The 14,219-nt window shown below is 49.9% G+C and overlaps 1 protein-coding gene across 2 annotated transcripts in view; it reads left to right on the top strand.

The window, feature by feature from the left end:
- The window catches only part of KLHDC4 (kelch domain containing 4), a 51,040-nt gene that overhangs the window by 26,621 nt on the left and 10,200 nt on the right, over positions 1-14,219 (top strand). For both annotated transcript variants that reach the window (XM_081791583.1, XM_081791584.1), the window contains one exon: positions 13,099-13,191. In XM_081791583.1, coding sequence (XP_081647709.1) covers positions 13,099-13,191 — 93 coding nt within the window. The remainder of the gene's footprint in view (positions 1-13,098; positions 13,192-14,219) is intronic.

Below are 14,219 nucleotides of genomic sequence, written 5' to 3'. Positions count from 1 at the left end.
GTGCCCCCCGTCCCTCCAGCCCCCATGTACCCCTTGCGGTCACTCCCCTGTGCCCTCCCTGAGCGCAGATGAGGTTTGTTTTGAACGTCCCGTAAACAGACTCTTGCCTCAGCGTTCGCACTGAGCACTGTTTTTGTGAGATTCGTCTGTGTTGCCTGTGGCCGTGGTGTATTTGTCTTGGGGCTGTGTGCTCTGTTCTGGAAATGGGACCCCGCATCCGGTCGGCGTCGGGCATCGCAGAGTCACCGGTTCCACGGTTATTGCAAGGGCAGGGGTGCCGCCATCAGCATTCCCGGTGAGCGTGCGCACTCCTGTCGAGTGTGCGTCCAAGCGGAGTGAGGCCACGGGGCCGTGAGGCGTGTGTGCGTTCAGCCCTGGCACGCCCTGGCAAGCCGTCCTGCGTGCTGCTGGTACCGACTGGCCCAGCCCGTGGCCCCCCAGGTGAGCTCCAGCTGTCGCGCCGGGGCCGGGGCCGGGGCCGGGCGTTCTCCGTCTCCGCTGGGGCCTCTGGGGCCCGTGTGACGCCAGACGGACCCTCAGCGGCCTTCTGTCGTCTCCACTTACGTTCTGGGTTGCGGCGACCGATGCTGGCTTGACATCACAGCGGTTTGAGAGCGAGAGGAGAGGTCGCGGGGTTGCTGCGTCAGGAAGGCTGAAGTGCAGAGCCGGCACTGGCCGGCTGCCTCCGTGACGCTGCGCGTGCGCGCGGATGACCAGCCTGCACGCGCCTGTTGAGATTTCCTTCGGTCTCTGTCTTTGCCGGGAGGCCCCAGCACAGCTGCCCTGGGTTTTTCTCCCTTGATGGGGGCTGCTGGTTCGTTCGATAGATTCTGACAGCGTTGGGTTTGTTTCTTCCAGAAAACGCAGTCTTTCCCCCTTCCCCAGCCGCATCTCCTCCAGGGGCAGGGACGGGGGCTGGCGTGTGTTCGCATGCGGGTGCACCTGTGTGAAATTGAGGGCAGGTCACTCGTGGCGCAGGGCCCGCGTCGCGTTTAACGGCAGAGGAGAGGCGGAGGGGCCGCGATCGAGCCGTCGCCTCCTCCCCCCGGATCGTGGAAGGCCTGTCGGGTTACTGGCCGGAGCAGGTTCTCCAGAGACCGCGACCCACCGGACGGTTAGCGCCCTGGTCCGCTCAGGCGGCGGGCACAAGTGGCGACGGACCGGGGTTTTTCCCTGCAGAGGCCGACCTCACCACCCTGGAGGCTGGAAGTCCGCAGGTTCGCTGACGGGTGACGGCCTGCTTCCTGGGTCTCAGACAGCCACCTGCGTGTGGTGTCTTCCTGTGGCCTTTGCTCGTGGAGAGAGTTCTCTTCCTCCTCTCCAAAGGACGAGGTTCCCATCGTGGGGCCCCACGCTCATGACCTCCTCGAACCCTCATCACCTCCCAGAGGCCTCTGCTCCCATCTGTCGCATCAGGGGTCAGGGTTCAACACAGGAATGGGGGGCAGGGGCGCAGACAGCCCATCACGGTTGGTGCGTGGTGTTTGCCGAGATCAGTGCGTATGAGGGTCTCCTCGGGTCAGCGTGATGGAAATTGGCCACCCCTGTGGTGGAGACGCCAGACCGGCGGGGTCAGCAGGCAGGGCATTCGGGGACGGCCAGAGGACACCTCACACGGCCAGGCCGAGAGACGGGGGAGGTTCTGGGGCTCGGGGGCTGCCGTGGGGGAGGGGTGTGCCCTGAGCCTGCCCCTCGTCCCCGTGCCCCGTTTCCCGTGGGCACTCCCTGCGCTGAGGGGCTTCTCCGCGGGAGCGAGCAGAGCAGGGGCCGGGGGAAGAGGAACGGCCGGGGCCACTGCACAGAGCCCTCGGGCGCTCTCGTCCCTTCCCCTGCCACACCGGCTCGGGTCCGCCTGCCACACTCAAGAGGCAGCATTTCTAGAGGCCACCGCTGCCTTCCTCCGTACCACCAGGAGGCGCGGTTGGGCACGGGGACAAAGATTTTGGCGCCTTCTCCGTCTGTTTCTGGATCTGGTGCCGCCATAGCCAGTTACCTGTGACTCGAAGACCACGCACAGGGAGGCCAGGCTGCTCACAGACTCTGCCTTTCCGGGTGCCGCCCGAGTACCGTGAAGTCACCCTCTCACAGCGTGAAGTTCCCCGGCCTTCCGCGTGTTCACAGACCGGTGCGGCCATCACTGCTGTCTCGATTTAGAGCCTTGCCACCTCCCCCCAGAAGATGCTTCGTTCCCTCCACCCCGGCCGCCTCCAGTCTGCCTCTGTCAGAGCCACAGGCCCGCGCCCTTTGCGCCCTTGTCACCGACTCTTCACTTCACACAGTCTTTAAGGTCATTCTGTATCAGTAGATACTCGTACTGCGGAGGGGTCATATTTGGTTCATCCATCCATTCGCTGATGGATATTTGGGTTGTTTCCACTTTTCCATCTCTGAGCAATGCTGCCAGGGACGTTCGTGTACAACTAATATATTTTTATAGGCATCAGAGCAGTTAGGAGAGGCAATAAAAATTGGTTGAATGAAAAAATACACAGAAGCGTGTAAGAGAACGTGTGTGTGCACATGTACGCGCACCGTTTTCTCTTGATTTGAGAAAGGAGCCGGCATTTGGCCCTCATTGAAACCCACACACTCAGTGTGTGTGTGTTCACGCGGTGTCTAAGAAGAACAAGCATCCCGGGGAGGAAGGATCATTAGCAGAGGGGTCAGAATTATTTGTCTGATCCTGTTGGAAGGACAGTGGCGAGTTAGCTGAAATCAGACCACGCCTCATAACTTCAAAGTGTGAATTCGGGGACGTGAAACGCAGGTGAAGGTGGACACGCGCGTCCTGCCCTCCAGCTTCTGTGGTGAGCCATGGGGCTCGTGGTCTGGGGGCTCCCTGGCCTCCCCCACAGCTGCGAGTGGAGCCAGTACCTGGAGAAGCGGGAGCAAGAGTGTGGGTCGACCCCTGCTCCTTTCCTGCTGACTCACCGTCACTCTACTCTCACCGCGCTTGGGGAGGAAGGGAGTGTGACACACACACGCAGAGGGTGGGAGACTTTAAAACTGTCTTTAGGGTAAGTGGCCGGGTTTTGGTGCAAAGATTCCTGTAGTGCTCAGACTTCCAGCTTCATTCAGGATAGTTGAGCGTCTGAATCCGTGGTTGCAGGCGTGAGTTCTGGGGCCCGACTGTCTCATTTTCATTCTGGCTCTGCCACTCACAAGCCTAGTGTGTTTCCTGACTTCCAGGTCTCGATGTTCTCATCTGTAAAATGGGATTAAAGATAGTATCTGCCAGGGTCTCCCGGGTGGCTCGGTCGGTTAAGTGTCTGACTTCGGCTCAGGTCACGATCTCACGGTTTGTGGGTTCGCGCCCCGTGTCGGGCTCTGTGCTCACAGCGCGGAGCCTGGAGCCCGCTTCGGGTTGTGTGTCTCCCTTCCTCTCTGCCCCTCCCCTGGGCGTGCTCGTGCGCATGCACGCGCGCTCTCTCTCTCAAATATAAACAGACATTTAAAAAGTTAAGAAAAGGTAGCATCTGCTCATCTGGTCGACGTGAGGAATGAAAACCTGTAAGAGGAGCGCGCCTAGTGGAGGATAGACGCCCCACAGATAGTAGTTTTGTTATCAGTTGTAGTGAAGTAGGACAAGGGTGCAGCCTGATAGGCTGCCTGGGTTCTGGAGACTGCCACTCATTTTTCCATGCAGTGCGATTCAAGACCGTTAGACTTATTACTAAGCCCAAAATTTGTTGATCGGTCGAGTTGATCCTTGGAAGAGTGGGGCCGAATTCCAAAGCTACGTTGTTTGAAATGAAAAGGGAAATGCTCTCGTACCTGTTTCCTGCCCGGGCCGCGTTGCAACCATTCTTGGAGAGGGGACCTTTTCTGTTCTGAGGATGAACCACTGGACTGAGTTCCCTGTTGGGTCCTCCTGTGTGACCTCCAGGGGTGAAGAGAGAAGTGGTTCCTTTGCTCACTAAATGACTCCGGGCCGGCTGGCACGGGGCCGTAGTGTACGGTTCCGTCAGGTGTCAGCTTTCAGAGAGCCCACGGAAGCATTTGCGTACCAGGTGCTCAACACCGCGCGCTGAGCCGTGGAGCTAGCCGACGCTTTCACATCTTCAGTAAATGTCCCCACAGAGGGGCCCGGGTGATGCCGAGTGGCACCTTGCCCTGTTGGAATGCCATTCTGCACGTAGCTCCGGTGCTCTTAAAGGCACTCACTCCCACAACATTACACATGTATTTTTGTGCCACATATAGATCTGGCTGAGTAGGACTTGTTAATTTTCTAAGACTCCGTATTTAGGAGTGACGGCAATTGAAAAGAGCCTGTTGGGGATTCAGATATAAACAGGCTTTTTTGGTTGGCTTTATTTTTCTAAAGGGGTATATGGAGTCTTTTTATAGAAAATTTTTCCCGTTTTGGTTAGCAAACAGTGATACTTGGCTGCTGCCAGAAAAGGGGAATTGAGTCTTTCGTGCCTGGCTCACCAGAGGACAGAACACCCTTCAGATTCGTGGACAGGAAGCACAGGAGGCCCTTAACCTGGAGCATCTTGGCCGCGGGGAGGCGTGTAATGACGGCCTTTAGGCTCCCGGAGCATTCGGGCTCTCCTGCGTAACTTTTCTTGGAGTGGGATCAGAAGCGACCATGCTGGTTTAGTTGTTGAACCCGTTCCCCAGATTGTACTTTGAAAGAATTATATCGGAAGATTCCTCAAAAGGAAATTGGCTTGTTGCCAGCAGGCATGGTGTTTTTCTTCTTACTCGGCCTCTCTAATGCGCAGTTTTGCGGCGTGGTCTCCCCGGCAGCTGGCACGGAGGGACGGAGGGTGGAGTGTGGCCAGCCCCCAGGGCACCGCTGCCGCCGTGCAGAGCAGAGTGCCAGTTGAGGTCAGCGCCCAGCAACCGCGTGAACCTGTGGCGGGCCCAGACGCTCCTTCTGAGCCTTGCTCGTTTGGTACTTTTATCATGAATTTGGATAAGAAAATGCGCTTACTAAATTTGTGGGTGATACAAAGCCGGGAGGGAGAGCAAATAAGTTGGTTGACGAATGCAGCACCCAAAATTACCTTCGTGGACCAAGTCCAGCAAGATGCAGTTGAAGTGGGAGAAGCGTCCCTTGTAGGTTGCATGCAAATACAGGATTAAGAGAGCTGACCGAAAACAGCTGTCCTTGCTAGTGGAAGAGGAGGGATTTAGTAACTTGTAATCCTGGGTGGCATCAGCATGTGCCAGGCTGCCCAGAGGGCAGTGCTTAAAGGTTGGGTGACAGGACGTGGCGTCCGAGAACGGGTATCGCGTACCTTCGGTTGACTGGCTGCCACTGAGGAGGTGGTCCTTTTGAGTGACACGTTTTGAGTGGACGTTCAGAAACTGAGGGCCTTAGGGGAGAGGAACCAGGTGATGAGGCATTTGAGGAAAGGTGAGGAGAATGGAATTGGATCTGGGTTGGAAGAGGGAAGACCCTGGGGGTCCTCACAGCCATGTGTGACCAGCTGTTCGCCAGGAATTTGCCAAGAGGAGGCATTTGGTTGGGTAGTTCGAGCTCCATTTTCTTGTGAGATTCTGTGCGTTGATGTATTTTTTTTAGGGCACCTGGTTTTGGGGGTGGCTCTGTAGAGTGCGCAAGAGGCAATGAAACTAACGCGTTATAGAAAGAGTGCTGTGCCGCGTGGCTGCGTGGTTCGGGTTGTGGCCCTCCCCTGCCGCCGGGACTCGTCGGGGTCTTTGTGGAAGGTGGACTTGACGGAGAGCCGGGCCCTGAGAGCTGCCGAGGCAGCATGCGGGGAGCAGAGGCACCTGGAGTACTCGGCTCCCATGTAGGAGTCAAGGCTTGTAATCCATAGAATCCGGGAGGCGTGCCCAGATGTGTCGGCTCCTTTTAGAGCAGGTTGCTTGTTTGCTTGCTGTTGAGTTTTAAGACTTGCTTGTAGATTTTGGTCCTTTTTTGGATGTATCTTCTGAAAATACTTTTTCCCAGGCTGTGGCTTCTGATTCTCTTGATACTGTCTTTTGCAGAGCGGAAGGTTTAAATTTCAGTAAAGTCCAGCAAATCTGTTGCTTTACAGTTAGGTCTGTGATCCGTTTTTGTGAAGGATGTAAGGTCTGTGTCTAGATTAATTTTTTGGCACGTGGGTGTCGAGTAACTAGCACCATGTGTTGGAGGGGCCGTCTTTGTGCCACTGTATTGCCTTTGCTCTTTTGCCAGAGATGAGTTGACCGTATTCATGGGGATCTAATCCTGGGCTTTCTGTCTTGTCCCATCGATCTCTGTGTTTAATCTTTTTCCAACATCATACTGTCTTGACTGCTATGGCTTTGCAGTAAGTCTTGAGGTCAGATAGGTCTGTCTTCCCACTTTGTTCTTAAATATCGTGTTGGTTGGTCTGCATCTTTTTATCTCTCTCCATATAAACTTTGCAATTAGTTTGTCCTTGCTGCTGGCATTGTGATTGTGATTGCATTGAAACCATTGATCAAGTTGGCAAGAACTGACGTCTTGAAATACTGAGTCTTTCTATCCATGAACACAGAACGTTCCTCTGTTTATTTAGTTGTTTGATTTTTGTCCATCATAGTTCTGTGGTTTTCCCCAAATAGATCTTGTATATATTGTTATATTTACGCTAAGTATTTCATTTCTGGGATGTTAATATAAGTAGTATTGTTTCTAATTGCAAATTTCATTTGTTCATTGCTGGTATCTAGGAGAGCAGTTGACTTTTATGTATTAACCTTGCTGCCTACGGCCTTGCTATAATCACTTATTAGTTCCAGGAAGTTTCTTGTCAGTTCTTTCAGATTTTCTACATAGATCATGTCAATTGCAAACAAAGACAGTTTTCTGTCTTCCTTCCCAATGTTTATACCTTTTATTGCCTTTTCTCGCCTTGTTGCATTACCAAGGACTTCTACGGCAATGTTGAAAAGAATGGTGAGAGGGGACATCTTGCTCTATGCCTGATCTTAGCAGAAAAGCTTTCAGTTTCCCATTATTGTGTAGGATATTAGCCGTAGGTTTTTTGTAGACCTTTATCAAGTTCAGAAAGTTCCACTCTGTTCCTAGTTTACTGAGAGAGTTTATCATGAATGGTTGTTAGATTTTGGCAAATAGCTTTTCTGCTTCTGTCAGTATGATCCTGTGATTTTTCTTTCTTAGTCTCTTGATATGATGGCTTATGTTAACTGATTTTAGAATGTGGAACTTGCCTTGTTGTAAACCCGGGATAAATCCCACTTGGTCATGGTATATAATTCCTTTCACACTTTTTTTGACTCGATTTGTTAATATTGAGGGTTTTTACATCTCTGTTCCTGAAAGATACTGGTCTGTAGACTTTTTTTCGTGATGTCTTTGGTTTGGGTGTAGGGTAGTGCTGGATAGAGGACAGAAGCTATGTTTTGAAAGAGATTGTAGAGGATTGGTACAATTTTTTTCCTTAAATATTTGGTAGAATTCGCCAATGAATGCCTCTGGGCCTGGTGCTTTCTGTTTTGGAAGATTATTAATATCTTTAATAGATGCAGGCCTGTTCAGATTGTCTACTTTCTAATGTGGAGTTTGCTAAATTCTGTCTTTTAAGGAATTAGTCCACCTTTTCCAGGTTATCAAATCTGTGGGCACGGAGTTGTTTGTGGCATTGCTTTTTTTGTTGTTATTAATGTTTTTAATTTCTGTGGCATCTGTAGTGATGTCCCCTCTTTCATTTCTGATATTAGTAATTTGTGTTCTCTCCCTCTTTTCTTAGCTTGGCTAGAGGCGTATCAGTTTTATCAGTCTTTTCAAAGACCTAGGTTTTGGTTTTGTTGATTTTTCTCTATTTTCAAAAATATTAATTTCTGCTCTAATTCCCTTTTTTAAGTATGTATTTATTTTGAGAGAGAGAGAGAAAGCGAGCGAGCAGGGAGAGGGAGAGAGTCTAAAGCAGGCTTCTTGCTGTCAGCATGGACCCTGGGATGTGGATGGAGCTCATTCCCATGAATCGTGAGATCATGACCTGAGCTGAAATCAAGAGTTGGATGTTTGGGGTACCAGGGTGTTCAGTTGGTTGAGCGTCCGTCTGACTTTGGTTCAGGTCATAGCCTCGCCGTTTGTGAGTTTGAGCCCCACATTGGGCTCGCTGCTATCAGCGTGGAGCCTGCTTTGGATCCTCTGTCTCCCTCTCTCTCTCTCTGTCCCTCCCTCACTCCTGCATGCTCGCTTGTGCTCTCTCAAAAATAAACATTTTTTTTTTAAGGGTAAAAAAAAAAAAAAAAGTTGGACGTTTGACTGAGCCACCCAGGTACCGCTGTGCTCTCTTATTATGTCTTCTTTTCTGTTTTGGGTTTAGTTTCCTCTTCTTTTTTCCAGTTTCCTATGGTGGAAAATTAGATTATTGGCTTTAAATCCTTCTTCTTTTCTAATATGTGCATTCAATCCTATACATTTCACTGTATCCCACAAATTTTGATAAATTGTATATTTATTTTCATTTGGTTCAAAATATTTAAAATTTTCTCCTTATTTCTTCTTTGACCCACATGTTATTTATAAATATGTTGTTTAATCTGTGTATTTTGTATTTCCCATCTATCTTTTTTTTTTTTTAAGTTGAGCGAGAGTACGAGGCAGGGAGGTGCAGAGGCAGAGAGAGAGGGAGAATCTTAAGCAGGCTTTGCACTGTCAGCGTGGAGCCTGATGTGGGGCTCGAACTCACGAGACTGTGAGACCATGACCTGAGGCGAAATCAAGAGTCAGACGCTTAACCTACTAAGCCACCCGGGCGCCCCTCCTGGCTCTCTTTCTGTTACTGGTTTCTAGTTTATTCTCACTGTGCTCTAAAAGCAGAAATTGTATGATTTCTGTTCTTTTCAATTTGTTAATGGTGTGTTTTCTGGCCCAGAATATGGTCTGTCATGGTGAGTGTTCTGTGTGAGCTTGAGAAGAATGTGTATTCTGCCCCTTGTTGGATGAAGTAGTCTGTAGATGGCCGTTATATCCAGTTGATTGATGGTGTTGTTGAGTTCGGCTCTGTCCTTGTGGGTTTTTGCTGCTGTGTCCAGTTTTGAGACAGGGGCGTTCAATTTTCTAACTGTGGTAGCAGATGTCTCTTTTCTCCTTGCAATTCTGTTAATTTTTGCCTCACGTAGTTTGATGTTCTGTTGTCGGGTGTGTACATGTTAAGAACTGTTATGCCTCGTTAGAGAACTGACCCCTTTATGCTTATGTAATGGCAATTTAAGTCCCGGGTGACTTTCCTTGTTTTGAAGTCTGCTCTGTCTGAAATGTAGTTACTCCTACTTTTCTTAGATTAGTTGTCAGCTAATCGAAGCTAATTAGTTCTCCTTGTGTTTACTTTTCATCTGCAGGTGTCTTTATGTTTAAAGTGGGTTACTTGTGGACAGCACATAGCTGGGTCTTGTGTTTTGATTTACTCTGACTACCTCTGTCATTTAATTGGTGTGTTTAGAACATTAACGTTGAAAATGATTATTGAGGGGCGCCTGGGTGGCTCAGTCGGTTAGGCGGCCGACTTCGGCTCAGGTCACGATCTCGAGGTCTGTGAGTTCGAGCCCCGCGTCAGGCTCTGGGCTGATGGCTCAGAGCCTGGAGCCTGCTTCCAATTCTGTGTCTCCCTCTCTCTCTGCCCCTCCCCTGTTCATGCTCTGTCTCTCTCTGTCTCAAAAATAAATAAAAAAAACGTTAAAAAAAAATTAAAAAAAAAATGATTATTGATATATTGGATTAATATCTACTGTATTTGTTACTATTTTCTATTTGTTGCCCTTATTCCTTGTTCTTCTGTTTGTCTTTGACTTTTTTTGTTGTTTTTTTGTAGTTTTAATGGAGCATGTTATAAGATCCCAGTTTTTCTCCTTTCGTGGCATCAGTTGGTTTTTTTTGCTACTTGTAGTGGCTTGCATTGACAGCTAATCTGAGTCCAATTTCAGATAACATTGTACCACTTCGTGAGTAGTGTGGATACCTTGAAATAGCAAAATAGTCCTAATTCCTTCTGTCGGCCCCTCCCTGTATGACTGCTGTCTTTCATTTCACTGACACCTACTCATGCGTGAGAACGTGCGTGTGTGTGCGTGTGTGTGCGTGTGTAGTGAGGGACACACAGTCAAATACATTAGTGCTCCTATTGTGAACAAATTGTTACTCATTAGATCAGTGAAGAATAAGAAAAATGAAATGTTTTTATTTTGACTTCACTAATTTCTTCATTTGTCTTCCTTCCTTCGTGTAGATTCGAGTTTTTGACCCATACATATATATATATATATATATATATATATATATTTTTTTTTTTTTTTTTTTTTTTTTTTTTTTTTTTTTTTCTTTTCTCTAAAAGACTTTAACATTTCTTGTGAGGCAGGTCTGCTGGGCCAGGTCCCTTAAGTTTGGTTCGTTGGAGAAAATTTTCTTTCTCCTTTACTTTTGAAGGCTGATTTTGCGGAGCACAGAGTTCTCTCCCTGCTTTGAATATTTCTCTCCACTCTTCTTGCTGGCTCGGTTTCTGAGCAGGAGTTGGATGTAATTCTTATCTTTGTTTCTCGGTAGGTAAGGCGTACTGTCCTGCGGCTTCTTCCAGGATTTTTCCTTTGTCTTTGGTTTTCTGTAACTTGAAAACGACGTGTCTAGGTATCGTTTCCTGGCACCCGTCCTGCTCAGTGTTCTCCGACCTTCCTGCATCTGTAGTTTGATGTCAGAGTTTAGTTTGGGGAAATTCTCATTGTTTCCTGTTTTTCTTCCATTCCTCTGTCTTCTCTTTCTGGCAGTGCCGCTGTGCTTCTGTTACACCTTGTAGCATAAGTGGCCCACGGTCCTCGGATATCCTGTTCTGTTTTTTGTTGTTTTTTTTTTTCCCCCAGGCTTACTTCTCCTTGGTCTTTGGTTTTTGAGCTCTGTGTTGCCGTGTCCTGTGGCTCCAGGCTCTTAAACATGTCCAGCCTGCTCGCGAGCCCCTTGGAGGCATGCTAGGTGGCCTTTGTTTCTGTTGCTGGTTTGATCTCTCTTTGTGGTTCTTTCTCAGGATTTCCGTCTCGCTCCTGACCTTGCCCGCCTATCCTGCTTGCTGTCTACTTCAGCCGTTGCAGCCCTTAGCGCATTAATCACAGTTGGAAAATTCCTGGTCTCGTAATTCTGGCACCCCTGTCTGCTTCTGGTGCTTCCTGGGAACCTTCAGACTGTGCTTTTTGCCTTTTGGGGTGCTTTGTGTTTCTCACTAGCAGGACATGATGGGCCAGTTGGAAGAAACTGCTGTCCATAGGTCAGGCCTGTGGCAGTGAGGCGCTGGAAGGGGCCCTCTCCAGCCCTGTGATGAGGTCTGTGTCCTTTGTGGAGCCCGGGCTGCTGTTCATTGCACCGGCCCGCCGCTTCTTGGGCGGGCCGGCATGCCCAGAGGGAGTTGCATTTGGGCAAACGCCCAGTTGGATTTCCTCCAGGTCGACTTGGCTCTGATTGTACTCCCGCAGGGTACAGGGTGGGCTCCCCTTAGCTGGGTTTCCCTGAAGGCAGGCCTCGTTCAGGCACACTTCACAGTGGTCCCTTCTCCCCTTCCTTGCCGGGAGCACGAGGGGATGTGTCTGGGATGTTTCCTGTGGGAACCCGCTCGAACTCCTAGGAGTACATCTCACAGTACCGTGGGGGCCCTGTCACTGGGTCGCGCTGGAGGTGTTCACTCTCTGAGCTGCTGCCCTGAGCCTCTGGCAGTTTGTCCAGGCTTTCCTGTCAAGCTCTGGTTCCTGCAGTTTCTGTTCATGAGCCTCTGCTTCTGGAAGTGTGACTTCCCGTATGCACCTGTCTGTCCCTAATTTGGGGGCCACCAGTTTGACCTGCGTCCCTCCCTTTGTGGGGGTCTAAGAAGAGTTGTTGACTTTCCCGGTTACTTGTTGGGACACACTGGTGACTTCCAAGTCCCTTGCATGCCAAGCCAGAACTCAGAAGTCCCTTCTATTGGTTATTTATTGATACATATTTTTTTTATATCAGTTTTAATGAGATAGAATCATGTTCAATAAAATGCCTGCCTTTTAGGTGGACGGTTAGAGGAGTTTCAGCTAATACACACACCCGTGTAACCACTACCACACCCGGGACAGACAAGGTGATCCTCACTCCAGAAAGTTCTCTCCTGCCCGCTTGCCGTCATTCCCCTTGTAATGTTTGGCCCCAGGCAGCTACTGTCATCACCGTAGATTGATTTTGCCTGTTTAAGAATCTCCTACGTAGAAGCAGAATCATACAGTACGTGCCCTTCTGATGCCGCTTCTGTCGAGCGTGACGTTTACGAGACCTGTGCGTACCGTGTGTATCCTGCTTGTTGCCGACACTCCTTCATCATGAGAATGTACCGCACTTTTACTCTTTTCCCCCGTTGAAGCATCTCTTCGCTGCTTCCGGTTTTTTGACAGTGATGAATAAGACTTCTCTAAACGTGTGTGTGTGTGTGTGTGTGTGTGTGTGTGTGTGTGCGCGCCTTTCTGTGCCCTTGTGTTGTCACATCTGAGTCAGTATCTGGTGTTCCGTTGCTGGGCTGTGTGCCAGGAGCGTCTCACGGTGTGAGGAACAGTCCCGTGGTCATGCTGTCTTACACCTGCTCGGCTTCGGTCCCGCCGTTTGCTTAGGGCCGCTGGCGGTGTTCGGCACGGGACACGCTGAGCTTTGGGCTTGTTGACCGAAGACCGATGAGCGATGTACTCACCGTCTCTTTCTGTTTTTATTGGCCATCCGTGTGTCTTTTCTTTCCTGTTTTTATTTCAATATTCTGTCCCAGTCTTTTGCCTATAATTTTATTGGGTTTATTTTACTCTTGAGATAGTAAGAATTCTTTGTTTTCTGGACGCAAGTCATTGGTCAGGTGCGTGTTTGCAGAAATCTGCCTCCCCTTTGTCACTTGCTGTTTGATTGTACAATGGTTTATTTTGAAGAGCTGAGGTTTGCTGTCTTAACGGAGTCCGGTTTCTGTGTCCAAGTCCCTGCTGTCTCTGAGAAATCCTTACTCCAAGGTCGTGGGGCCTGGCTGTCCACATTTACAGCAGCTAGCTGGACTCGGGATGGCCTTGGTAGCCTGTGGTCCAATTAAATTGTACTCAGTAAGTGCTTGTGAAACACAAGTTGGTGTAAAAAGTGCTCTCTCTTTTTTTTTTTTTTTTTTCCCATTTTAGAGCAACAGGAGGCCCTTCAGGTCGGAGTGGACATCGGATGGTAGCCTGGAAGAGACAGTTAATACTTTTCGGTGGCTTCCATGAGAGTACGAGGTTGGTACCGATAGGAGGACCTCTCTGTTTCCTGAAGCAGAAAGGACGGGGTTTTTTTGTGGGAAGAACCATTCTGAATACTCCTGGAAAATGTTGCCCGTCCCCCAAAACCACAGCCAGCTTCGTGGATATGCAGCCGAGGCAGCCTTGAAATTCTCAGTAGTTACTGAACCAGGGGCTCTGTGTTTTTATTTTACGCCGTGCCCTGCAAATGATACGGCCAGACCTATCTGCCACAGGACTCTCAGCCTGGTACAGAATGCCCGGGGGGGCTTGTTAAAACTCTGATTTCCGAGCCCCCCCCTCTGGTGGCTGACTCAGTAGGCCTGGGACAGGGTGTGCAAATTCGCAGGTGATGGTGACGGGGCTGGCCGGGGGAGCCCACAGCGAGAGCCTGCGTTCCGCAGTGGTGTCTAAAGAGGGGCCTGCAGCGCGCCCCTGTGTCGTGGCTGCATCGCTACGAGCTGCCACGTTCCTGTATCCCACGTGTATGCCCTCCAGGTCGGGCCAGCGGGTTCCCTGATGGTGGAGAGCCTGTCGTCCACATGGTAGCCTCTGGAACGTCCTTAGTTCGGTCCCGAGAAACAAGACGCGTGGTGACAGGCTAGTGTGCCTGTCACCACCCTAATACGGTACCGTGTTGTGTCGACGTCTGGGCTGTTGTCATGCCTGGTGAAGGCCACTCCTCTGAGTGGACCCCACGTGGAGGAGGGTGGTTAGGGGTGTCTCTCTGGCCGTGTTTTCCGCTTCCCTCTCCTAATCCTTCAAGAAATCATCAGTTTGTTAGTTGTCATGGCACCGCTAACAGTTTCGTCACATTGTGGGTCCATTTGCACAGTTTTTTTCTGATAATTCCTGGCTCCTAAAGAAGTTGCTGTACATGGATACAAAGGGGGAGGTGAGTTAGGCCGAGTCTTGTTGTTTTTCATACCCCTCTCACCCTGGTCTTAGTTGAGGCGTTGTGGTGTAGATTTGGCTCAATTAAAGTTGCAGGTTTTCTTTGTGAAGAAAGGTATTTTATTAATTGA

Source organism: Panthera onca, chromosome E2 (genome assembly GCF_046562875.1).
Source record: "Panthera onca isolate mPanOnc1 chromosome E2, mPanOnc1 haplotype 2, whole genome shotgun sequence".
NCBI classification, from domain to species: domain Eukaryota; kingdom Metazoa; phylum Chordata; class Mammalia; order Carnivora; family Felidae; genus Panthera; species Panthera onca.
Note: the sequence above shows the minus strand (reverse complement) of the source record. Positions and strands in the feature narration are given on the sequence as shown.